Source organism: Salvelinus namaycush, chromosome 28, assembly GCF_016432855.1.
Source record: "Salvelinus namaycush isolate Seneca chromosome 28, SaNama_1.0, whole genome shotgun sequence".
Classification (NCBI taxonomy): Eukaryota; Metazoa; Chordata; class Actinopteri; order Salmoniformes; family Salmonidae; genus Salvelinus; species Salvelinus namaycush.
Window position 1 is genome coordinate 1,070,633 of NC_052334.1, and position 14,037 is coordinate 1,084,669.

The window sequence follows — 14,037 nt, forward strand, 5'->3', positions numbered from 1 at the left end:
GGGAGATACGTGGGCACCAGGCCTGTCCTCCTCACCTGATATGACCTCAAGCAGCAGCATGAGTTTCAGTCCGTCTCTGAAGTCCTCCTCGATGTTCTCGATCTGCGTTCCTGCTTTCCTCAGGTGGGAGTTACACCAGGCCGTGAACGTCTAGTGAAGAGAGAGGAGCAGACATCAGTGAGTAAGAAAGGAGCAGGGTGGTAGTTACCATGGATGGCGAAGTTACTATGGTGTTTGTTACTATGGTGCAGGCATAGTGAAGATGAGAATACAGAATAGAACACGGTAGAGAACAATAGAACACAGTAGAAAACACTAGAATAGAACACGGTAGAGAACATTAGAATAGAACACAGTAGAGAACACTAGAATAGAACACAGTAGAGAACAATAGAATAGAACACGGTAAAGAACAATAGAATAGAACACGGTAGAGGACAATAGAACACAGTAGAAAACACTAGAATAGAACACGGTAGAGAACAATAGAACACAGTAGAAAACACTAGAATAGAACACGGTAGAGAACACTAGAATAGAACACAGTAGAGAACACTAGAATAGAACACAGTAGAGAACACTAGAATAGAACACGGTAGAGAACACTGGAATAGAACACGGTTGAGAACACTAGAATAGAACACAGTAGAGAACACTAGAATAGAACACAGTAGAGAACACTAGAATAGAACACGGTAGAGAACACTGGAATAGAACACGGTTGAGAACACTTGATAAGAACACGGTAGAGAACCCAAGATAAGAACACAGTAGAGAACACTCGAATAGAACACGGTAGAGAACACTAGAAAAGAACACGGTAGAGAACACTAGAATAGAACACGGTAGAGAACACTAGAATAGAACACAGTAGAGAACACTAGAATAGAACACAGTAGAGAACACTAGAATGTGGGGGGTGGCGCAGTGGTCTAGGGCACTGCATCGCAGTGCTAGCTGCGCCACCAGAGTCTCTGGGTTCACGCCCAGGCTCTGTCGCAGCCGGCCGCAACCGGGAGGTCCGTGGGGCGACGCACAATTGGCATAGCGTCGTCCGGGTTAGGGAGGGTTTGGCCGGTAGGGATATCCGTGTCTCAGTATGTAAATGTAATAAAATGTATGCACTCTACTGTAAGTCGCTCTGGATAAGAGCGTCTGCTAAATGACTCAAATGTAAATGTAAAAATGTAGAATAGAACACAGTAGAGAACAATACAATATAATACAGTAGAGAACTACATAATATAATACAGTAGAGAACTACATAATATAATACAGTAGAGGACAATATAATAGAACACAGTAGAGAACAACAGAATAGAACACAGTAGAGAACAATATAATACAGTAGAGAACAATATAATACAGTAGAGAACAATAAAATAGAACACAGTAGAGAACAATAAAATAGAACACAGTAGAGAACAATAAAATAGAACACAGTAGAGAACAATAGAATAGAACACAGTAGAGAACAATAGAATAGAACACAGTAGAGAACAATAGAATAGAACACGTAGAGAACAATAGAATAGAACACCGTAGAGAACAATAAATAGAACACAGTAGAGAACAATATAATACAGTAGAGAACAATAAAATAGAACACAGTAGAGAACAATAAAATAGAACACAGTAGAGAACAATGAAATAGAACACAGTAGAGAACAATATAATAGAATACAGTAGAGAACAATAAAATAGAACACAGTAGAGAACAATAAAATAGAACACAGTAGAGAACAATAGAATAGATCACAGTAGAGAACACTAGAATAGAACACAGTAGAGAATAAAATAGAACACAGTAGAGAACAATAGAATAGAACACAGTAGAGAACAATAGAATAGAACACAGTAGAGAACAATAGAATAGAACACAGTAGAGAACAATAAAATAGAACACAGTAGAGAACAATAGAATAGAACACCGTAGAGAACAATAGAATAGAACACAGTAGAGAACAATAGAATAGAACACAGTAGAGAACAATAGAATAGAACACAGTAGAGAACAATACAATAGAACACAGTAGAGAACACTAGAATAGAACACAGTAGAGAACAATAGAATAGAATACAGTAGAGAACAATGAAATAGAACACAGTAGAGAACAATAGAATATAACACAGTAGAGAATAAAATAGAACACAGTAGAGAACACTAGAATAGAACACAGTAGAGAACACTAGAATAGAACACAGTAGAGAACAATACAATAGAATACAGTAGAGAACTACATAATATAATACAGTAGAGAACAATAGAATATAACACAGTAGATAACAATAAAATAGAACACAGTAGAGAACAATAAAATAGAACACAGTAGAGAACAATAGAATAGAACACAGTAGAGAACAATAGAATATAACACAGTAGAGAACAATAGAATATAACACAGTAGAGAACAATAGAATAGAACACAGTAGAGAACAATAAAATAGAACACAGTAGAGAACATAGAATAAAACAGTAGAGAACAAACAATAGAACAAGTAGAGAACAAAATAAGAACTAAAGAACACGAGAGAAACAATACAATAGAACACAGTAGAGAACAATACAATAGAACACAGTAGAGAACACTAGAATAGAACACAGTAGAGAACAATAGAATAGAACACAGTAGAGAACAATAGAATAGAACACAGTAGAGAACACTAGAATAGAACACAGTAGAGAACAATAGAATAGAACACAGTAGAGAATAAAATAGAACACAGTAGAACACCAAGGTAACACTGTACTGTAGTAATAACACCAAGGTAACACTGTACTGTAGTAATAACACCAAGGGTAACACTGTACTGTAGTAATAACACCAAGGTAACACTGTACTGTAGTAATAACACCAAGGTAACACTGTACTGTAGTAATAACACCAAGGCAACACTGTACTGTAGTAATAACACCAAGTTAACACTGTACTGTAGTAATAACACCAAGGTAACACTGTACTGTAGTAATAACACCAAGGTAACACTGTACTGTAGTAGAACACCAAGGTAACACTGTAGTAGAACACCAAGGTAACACTGTACTGTAGTAATAACACCAAGGTAACACTGTACTGTAGTAATAACACCAAGGTAACACTGTACTGTAGTAATAACACCAAGGTAACACTGTACTGTAGTAATAACACCAAGGTAACACTGTACTGTAGTAATAATACCACGGTAACACTGTACTGTAGTAATAACACCAAGGTAACACTGTAGTAGAACACCAAGGTAACACTGTACTGTAGTAATAACACCAAGGTAACACTGTACTGTAGTAATAACACCAAGGTAACACTGTACTGTAGTAATAACACCAAGGTAACACTGTACTGTAGTAATACCACCAAGGTAACACTGTAGTACAACACCAAGGTAACACTGTAATGTAGTAATAACACCAAGGTAACACTGTACTGTAGTAATAACACCAAGGTAACACTGTACTGTAGTAATAACACCAAGGTAACACTGTACTGTAGTAATAACACCAAGGTAACACTGTACTGTAGTAATAACACCAAGGCAACACTGTACTGTAGTAATAACACCAAGGTAACACTGTACTGTATTAATAACACCAAGGTAACACTGTAGTAGAACACCAAGGTAACACCGTACTGTAGTAATAACACCAAGGTAACACTGTACTGTAGTAATAACACCAAGGTAACACTGTACTGTAGTAATAACACCAAGGTAACACTGTACTGTAGTAATAACACCAAGGTAACACTGTACTGTAGTAATAACACCAAGGTAACACTGTACTGTAGTAATAACACCAAGGTAACACTGTACTGTAGTAATAACACCAAGGTAACACTGTACTGTAGTAATAACACCAAGGTAACACTGTACTGTAGTAATAACACCAAGGTAACACTGTACTGTAGTAATAACACCAAGGTAACACTGTAGTAGAACACCAAGGTAACACTGTACTGTAGTAATAACACCAAGGTAACACTGTACTGTAGTAATAACACCAAGGTAACACTGTACTGTAGTAATAACACCAAGGTAACACTGTACTGTAGTAATAACACCAAGGTAACACCGTACCTTCTACTCAGATAGACAGCACATACACACTGATATGAAGTACACACACACAGAGAGACAACACATACACACTGATATGAAGTACACACACAGAGAGAGACAACTCATACACACTGATATGAAGTACACACACACACACACAGAGAGACAACACATACACACTGATATGAAGTACACACACACACACAGAGACAACTCATACACACTGATATGAAGTACACACACACACAAAGAGAGACAACTCATACACACTGATATGAAGTACACACACACACACAGAGACAACTCATACACACTGATATGAAGTACACACACACACACAGAGAGACAACACATACACACTGATATGAAGTACACACACACACACAGAGACAACTCATACACACTGATATGAAGTACACACACACACACAGAGAGACAACTCATACACACTGATATGAAGTACACACACACACAGAGAGACAACTCATACACACTGATATGAAGTACACACACACACACACAGAGAGACAACACATACACACTGATATGAAGTACACACACACACAGAGACAACTCATACACACTGATATGAAGTACACACACACACAGAGAGACAACACATACACACTGATATGAAGTACACACACACACAGAGAGACAACTCATACACACTGATATGAAGTACACACACAGAGAGACAACACATACACACTGATATGAAGTACACACACAGAGAGACTGCTCCAATATCCTGTTCTGAGTGATTCACAGGCACAATATGACTTTACGACTTGCTGCACTGCACCTTAGAGGGAAAGAAATCTCTCTCTCTCTCTCTCTCTCTCTCTCTCTCTCAGAAGCCTGACTACGCTGTTTCTCCTAATGGAGGAAAAGGAGGAGGGGTCTGCCAATAGAATCAGGTATGTATCCCAAATGGCACCCTATTCCCTATTTAGTGCACTACTTTAGACCACTGCTCATAACACCAAGGCTAGGGATGCTGGGTAGATGTGAGTGAGTGTGAGAGAGAAAGACATTTGGCAAAATGTGAAACCAACTGGACCAAATGAAAAAAAAATGTTAACAAATAATCCAACTCCGATTCCAACTAAAGCTCTGAAGTACGTGTGAAAACGCCCTCAGTGGGACACGAGTACCAGACACTATCATGACTACGTCCCATAATGGCATCCTATATCCAACAAAGTGCCCTATCTTTGACCTGACCCCTATAGACCCTGGTCAAAAGTAGTGCACTATATAGGGTGCCATTATGGGACACATGAAGACACGCCAACAGGTTACTACTATAGTGTCCAGTCAGCAACACCATTATAATACATTATTACACCAAACAGACAAGCCAACAGGTTACTACTATAGTGTCCAGTCAGCAACACCATTATAATACATTATTACACCAAACAGACACGCCAACAGGTTACTACTATAGTGTCCAGTCAGCAACACCATTATAATACATTATTACACCAAACAGACACGCCAACAGGTTACTACTATAGTGTCCGGTCAGCAACACTATTATAATACATTATTACACCAAACAGACACTCCAACAGGTTACTACTATAGTGTCCAGTCAGCAACACCATTATAATACATTATTACACCAAACAGACACTCCAACAGGTTACTACTATAGTGTCCAGTCAGCAACACCATTATAATACATTATTACACCAAACAGACACGCCGACAGGTTACTACTATAGTGTCCAGTCAGCAACACCATTATAATACATTATTACACCAAACAGACACGCCAACAGGTTACTACTATAGTGTCCAGTCAGCAACACCATTATAATACATTATTACACCAAACAGACACTCCAACAGGTTACTACTATAGTGTCCAGTCAGCAACACCATTAAAATACATTATTACACCAAACAGACACGCCAACAGGTTACTACTATAGTGTCCGGTCAGCAACACCATTATAATACATTATTACACCAAACAGACACTCCAACAGGTTACTACTATAGTGTCCAGTCAGCAACACCATTATAATACATTATTACACCAAACAGACACGCCAACAGGTTACTACTATAGTGTCCAGTCAGCAACACCATTATAATACATTATTACACCAAACAGACACTCCAACAGGTTACTACAATAGTGTCCAGTCAGCAACACCATTATAATACATTATTACACCAAACAGACACTCCAACAGGTTACTACTCTAGTGTCCGGTCAGCAACACCATTATAATACATTATTACACCAAACAGACACGCCAACAGGTTACTACTATAGTGTCCAGTCAGCAACACCATTATAATACATTATTACACCAAACAGACACTCCAACAGGTTACTACTATAGTGTCCAGTCAGCAACACCATTATAATACATTATTACACCAAACAGACACGCCAACAGGTTACTACTATAGTGTCCAGTCAGCAACACCATTATAATACATTATTACACCAAACAGACACTCCAACAGGTTACTACAATAGTGTCCAGTCAGCAACACCATTATAATACATTATTACACCAAACAGACACTCCAACAGGTTACTACTCTAGTGTCCGGTCAGCAACACCATTATAATACATTATTACACCAAACAGACACGCCAACAGGTTACTACTATAGTGTCCAGTCAGCAACACCATTATAATACATTATTACACCAAACAGACACTCCAACAGGTTACTACTATAGTGTCCAGTCAGCAACACCATTATAATACATTATTACACCAAACAGACACTCCAACAGGTTACTACTATAGTGTCCAGTCAGCAACACCATTATAATACATTATTACACCAAACAGACACTCCAACAGGTTACTACTATAGTGTCCAGTCAGCAACACCATTATAATACATTATTACACCAAACAGACACGCCAACAGGTTACTACTATAGTGTCCAGTCAGCAACACCATTATAATACATTATTACACCAAACAGACACGCCAACAGGTTACTACTATAGTGTCCAGTCAGCAACACCATTATAATACATTATTACACCAAACAGACACTCCAACAGGTTACTACTATAGTGTCCAGTCAGCAACACCATTATAATACATTATTACACCAAACAGACACTCCAACAGGTTACTACTATAGTGTCCAGTCAGCAACACCATTATAATACATTATTACACCAAACAGACACTCCAACAGGTTACTACTATAGTGTCCAGTCAGCAACACCATTATAATACATTATTACACCAAACAGACATGCCAACAGGTTACTACTATAGTGTCCAGTCAGCAACACCATTATAATACATTATTACACCAAACAGACACGCCAACAGGTTACTACTATAGTGTCCAGTCAGCAACACCATTATAATACATTATTACACCAAACAGACACGCCAACAGGTTACTACTATAGTGTCCAGTCAGCAACACCATTATAATACATTATTACACCAAACAGACACTCCAACAGGTTACTACTATAGTGTCCAGTCAGCAACACCATTATAATACATTATTACACCAAACAGACACGCCAACAGGTTACTACTATAGTGTCCAGTCAGCAACACCATTATAATACATTACCAAATACCGAAGACAAAAGAGCATGAGGGAAAACACTGGTCTGTTACAATGATGCTAGTCATAACACATCACTGTTAGGCTGCTAGTTATAACACATCACTGACCGGTTAGGCTGCTAGTCATAACACATCACTGTTAGGCTGCTAGTTATAACACATCACTGACCGGTTAGGCTGCTAGTTATAACACATCACTGTTAGGCTGCTAGTCATAACACATCACTGTTAGGCTGCTAGTCATAACACATCACTGACCGGTTAGGCTGCTAGTCATAACACATCACTGTTAGGCTGCTAATCATAACACATCACTGACCGGTTAGGCTGCTAGTCATAACACATCACTGTTAGGCTGCTAGTCATAACACATCACTGACCTGTTAGGCTGCTAGTCATAACACATCACTGACCGGTTAGGCTGCTAGTCACAACACATCACTGACCGGTTAGGCTGCTAGTCATAACACATCACTGACCGGTTAGGCTGCTAATCATAACACATCACTGACCGGTTAGGCTGCTAGTCATAACACATCACTGACCGGTTAGGCTGCTAGTCATAACACATCACTGTTAGGCTGCTAATCATAACACATCACTGTTAGGCTGCTAGTCATAACACATCACTGTTAGGCTGCTAATCATAACACATCACTGTTAGGCTGCTAGTCATAACACATCACTGTTAGGCTGCTAATCATAACACATCACTGTTAGGCTGCTAATCATAACACATCACTGTTAGGCTGCTAGTCATAACACATCACTGTTAGGCTGCTAGTCATAACACATCACTGTTAGGCTGCTAGTTATAACACATCACTGTTAGGCTGCTAATCATAACACATCACTGTTAGGCTGCTAGTCATAACACATCACTGTTAGGCTGCTAGTTATAACACATCACTGACCGGTTAGGCTGCTAGTTATAACACATCACTGTTAGGCTGCTAGTCATAACACATCACTGTTAGGCTGCTAATCATAACACATCACTGTTAGGCTGCTAGTTATAACACATCACTGTTAGGCTGCTAGTCATAACACATCACTGTTAGGCTGCTAGTTATAACACATCACTGTTAGGCTGCTAATCATAACACATCACTGTTAGGCTGCTAATCATAACACATCACTGTTAGGCTGCTAGTTATAACACATCACTGTTAGGCTGCTAGTTATAACACATCACTGTTAGGCTGCTAGTCATAACACATCACTGTTAGGCTGCTAGTTATAACACATCACTGTTAGGCTGCTAGTTATAACACATCACTGTTAGGCTGCTAGTCATAACACATCACTGTTAGGCTACTAGTCATAACACATCACTGACCGGTTAGGCTGCTAGTCATAACACATCACTGTTAGGCTGCTAGTCATAACACATCACTGTTAGGCTGCTAGTTATAACACATCACTGACCGGTTAGGCTGCTAGTTATAACACATCACTGTTATGGTTCTAAGTCATAACACATCACTGTTAGGCTGCTAATCATAACACATCACTGTTAGGCTGCTAGTTATAACACATCACTGACCGGTTAGGCTGCTAGTTATAACACATCACTGTTAGGCTGCTAGTCATAACACATCACTGTTAGGCTGCTAATCATAACACATCACTGTTAGGCTACTAGTCATAACACATCACTGACCGGTTAGGCTGCTAGTCATAACACATCACTGTTAGGCTGCTAATCATAACACATCACTGTTAGGCTGCTAGTCATAACACATCACTGTTAGGCTGCTAGTCATAACACATCACTGACCGGTTAGGCTGCTAGTTATAACACATCACTGACCGGTTAGGCTGCTAGTTATAACACATCACTGTTAGGCTACTAGTCATAACACATCACTGTTAGGCTGCTAATCATAACACATCGCTGTTAGGCTACTAGTCATAACACATCACTGACCGGTTAGGCTGCTAGTTATAACACATCACTGACCGGTTAGGCTGCTAGTTATAACACATCACTGACCGGTTAGGCTGCTAGTCATAACACATCACTGACCGGTTAGGCTGCTAGTTATAACACATCACTGACCGGTTAGGCTGCTAGTTATAACACATCACTGACCGGTTAGGCTGCTAGTCACAACACATCACTGACCGGTTAGGCTGCTAGTTAAAACACATCACTGACCTGTTAGGCTGCTAGTTATAACACATCACTGACCAGTTAGGCTGCTAGTCATAACACATCACTGACCGGTTAGGCTGCTAGTCATAACACATCACTGACCGGTTAGGCTGCTAGTCATAACACATCACTGACCGGTTAGGCTGCTAGTCATAACACATCACTGACCGGTTAGACTGCTAGTCATAACACATCACTGACCTGTTAGGCTGCTAGTCATAACACATCACTGTTAGGCTGCTAGTTATAACACATCACTGAACGGTTAGGCTGCTAGTCATAACACATCACTGTTAGGCTGCTAGTCATAACACATCACTGAATGGTTAGGCTGCTAGTCATAACACATCACTGAATGGTTAGGCTGCTAGTCATAACACATCACTGACCGGTTAGGCTGCTAGTCATAACACATCACTGAATGGTTAGGCTGCTAGTCATAACACATCACTGACCGGTTAGACTGCTAGTTATAACACATCACTGACCGGTTAGGCTGCTAGTTATAACACATCACTGACCGGTTAGGCTGCTAGTCATAACACGTCACTGTTAGGCTGCTAGTCATAACACATCACTGACCGGTTAGGCTGCTAGTCATAACACATCACTGTTAGGCTGCTAGTCATAACACATCACTGTTAGGCTGCTAGTCATAACACATCACTGACCAGTTAGGCTGCTAGTCATAACACATCACTGTTAGGCTGCTAGTCATAACACATCACTGACCTGTTAGGCTGCTAGTCATAACACATCACTGTTAGGCTGCTAGTCATAACACATTACTGACCAGTTAGGCTGCTAGTCATAACACATCACTGACCGGTTAGGCTGCTAGTCATAACACATCACTGACCGGTTAGGCTGCTAGTCATAACACATCACTGACCGGTTAGACTGCTAGTCATAACACATCACTGACCGGTTAGGCTGCTAGTCATAACACATCACTGTTAGGCTGCTAGTCATAACACATCACTGAATGGTTAGGCTGCTAGTCATAACACATCACTGACCGGTTAGGCTGCTAGTCATAACACATCACTGAATGGTTAGGCTGCTAGTCATAACACATCACTGACCGGTTAGGCTGCTAGTCATAACACATCACTGAATGGTTAGGCTGCTAGTCATAACACATCACTGACCGGTTAGGCTGCTAGTCATAACACATCACTGACCAGTTGGCTGCTAGTCATAACACATCACTGACCGGTTAGGCTGCTAGTTATAACACATCACTGACCGGTTAGGCTGCTAGTTATAACACATCACTGACCGGTTAGGCTGCTAGTTATAACACATCACTGACCTGTTAGGCTGCTAGTCATAACACATCACTGACCGGTTAGGCTGCTAGTCATAACACATCACTGAACGGTTAGGCTGCTAGTCATAACACATCACTGAACGGTTAGGCTGCTAGTCATAACACATCACTGACCGGTTAGGCTGCTAGTCACAACACATCACTGACCGGTTAGGCTGCTAGTCATAACACATCACTGTTAGGCTGCTAGTCATAACACATCACTGAATGGTTAGGCTGCTAGTCATAACACATCACTGACCGGTTAGGCTGCTAGTCATAACACATCACTGACCGGTTAGGCTGCTAGTTATAACACATCACTGTTAGGCTGCTAGTCCTAACACATCACTGAATGGTTAGGCTGCTAGTCATAACACATCACTGACCGGTTAGGCTGCTAGTCATAACACATCACTGTTAGGCTACTAGTCATAACACATCACTGACCTGTTAGGCTGCTAGTCACAACACATCACTGACCTGTTAGGCTGCTAGTCATAACACATCACTGACCGGTTAGGCTGCTAGTCACAACACATCACTGACCTGTTAGGCTGCTAGTCACAACACATCACTGACTGGTTAGGCTGCTAGTCATAACACATCACTGACCGGTTAGGCTGCTAGTCATAACACATCACTGACCGGTTAGACTGCTAGTCATAACACATCACTGACCGGTTAGGCTGCTAGTCATAACACATCACTGACCGGTTAGGCTGCTAGTCATAACACATCACTGACCGGTTAGGCTGCTAGTCATAACACATCACTGACCGGTTAGGCTGCTAGTCATAACACATCACTGCCCGGTTAGGCTGCTAGTCATAACACATCACTGACCGGTTAGGCTGCTAGTCATAACACATCACTGTTAGGCTGCTAGTCATAACACATTACTGACCAGTTAGGCTACTAGTCATAACACATCACTGTTAGGCTGCTAGTCATAACACATCACTGACCGGTTAGGCTGCTCGTCATAACACATCACTGACCGGTTAGGCTGCTAGTCATAACACATCACTGACCGGTTAGGCTGCTAGTCATAACACATCACTGACCGGTTAGGCTGCTAGTCATAACACATCACTGACCGGTTAGGCTGCTAGTCATAACACATCACTGTTAGGCTACTAGTCATAACACATCACTGACCTGTTAGGCTGCTAGTCACAACACATCACTGACCTGTTAGGCTGCTAGTCACAACACATCACTGACCGGTTAGGCTGCTAGTCATAACACATCACTGACCGGTTAGGCTGCTAGTCATAACACATCACTGACCGGTTAGGCTGCTAGTCACAACACATCACTGACTGGTTAGGCTGCTAGTCATAACACATCACTGACCTGTTAGGCTGCTAGTCATAACACATCACTGACCTGTTAGGCTGCTAGTCATAACACATTTTTTTTTTTTTAAATCTTTATTTTAACAGGGAAAACAGACTGAGACCTGGATCTCTTTTACGGCTGTGCCCTGTGTAAACATGTTGACATGTACAGTTTTAGACATACAGACAAGAACATTTCAAAACATACACAATTCAACAGAAACAATCACAGACAACATCATATTGATCCTCCATAAACATTTTAAAATGGGCAAGGGACACCAGAGTGTCTAACTTAAGTTGGATCTGCAGTTTGTTCCATAAATAAGGTGCAAAGGAACTGAAGGCAGTCCTACCCAACTCTGTGGAGACCGCAGGAGTCTCTAATGTAATCCACATCTGTGATCTGGTTTTAAAATTAGTACATCTTGTGGAAATTAATGATGATATATATGGAGGTAGTTTTAAAAGAAGTGCTTTATAAATAAACAAGAGAGCATGTTGCTCTCGCCTCACAGATAGAGAGACCCAACCCACATGTTGATATAGGATACAGTGATGAGTTCTGTAACTATCACCCGTGATAAACCTGAGTGCACAATGGTAAATAGCATCCAGTGGTTTTAATGTGTTTGCCGATGCATGCATATAGATAATATCACCATAATCTAAAACGGACATAAAAGTAGCCTGCACAATTTTTTTCCTATTTACAGAGGACAGACAAGCCCTGTTTCTGTAAAGGAATCCTATCTTGAATTTGAGCTTTTTTCCCAATTCAGTAACATGTTTTTTAAAAGAAAGCCTATCATCTAACCATACCCCTAAATATTTATATGCAGAGACCTTATTGATTTGAGTACCATCCAAGCTAGTGATTACAAACGTGTTTCTAACTGAGAGTTTAGACCTAGAAAAAAACATGACATTTGTTTTCTTAGCGTTTAAAACAAGTTTAAGCTGTAAAAGAGACCCCTGTAGTATCCTAAAATCAGACTCCAACTGCATTAAAGCTTGGTCCGCTGTTGGAGCAATAGAGTACATCACTGTGTCATCTGCATATAAATGGAATTTACAATATCTGACATCATCACCAATGTTGTTTATATAAAGTGAGAACAATAGTGGGCCAATTATTGAACCCTGAGGGACCCCTTTAAGTAACTGTAAGGGGTCAGACTTGACCCCATCGACCATGACGGCTTGAGTTCTATCTTTAAGATAGTCATAAAACCATCGGCAGGCATCAGTGCCCAGTCCTATTGATGACAGCTTACTCAAAAGGATAGCATGGTCTACAGTGTCAAAAGCTTTTGACAAATCTACAAACAACGCAGCACAGTGCTTTCTATCGTCTAAGGCATTTGCAATATCATTTACAACAAGCATAGTGGCCGATGTGGTACTGTGTTTAGATCTAAAACCAGATTGATTGGTACTAAGAATACTGTTAGCAGAAAGAAAAGATTGTAACTGTTTGTTGACTATAGATTCTAGAATCTTTACCAGACAAGGGAGCCTAGAGATGGGTCGATAGTTATCCAAATCACTACCGTCACCTCCCTTATGTAATGGCAGAACAAAAGCTG

At 40.4% G+C, this 14,037-nt stretch overlaps 1 protein-coding gene across 1 annotated transcript in view; it reads right to left on the reverse strand.

The window, feature by feature from the left end:
• LOC120022967 (alpha-actinin-1-like) overlaps positions 1–14,037 on the reverse strand; it is a 184,388-nt gene that overhangs the window by 124,637 nt on the left and 45,714 nt on the right. Inside the window, exon 2 of the mRNA XM_038966927.1 lies at positions 36–150. Within this exon, the coding sequence (XP_038822855.1) occupies positions 36–150 (115 nt within the window). The remainder of the gene's footprint in view (positions 1–35; positions 151–14,037) is intronic.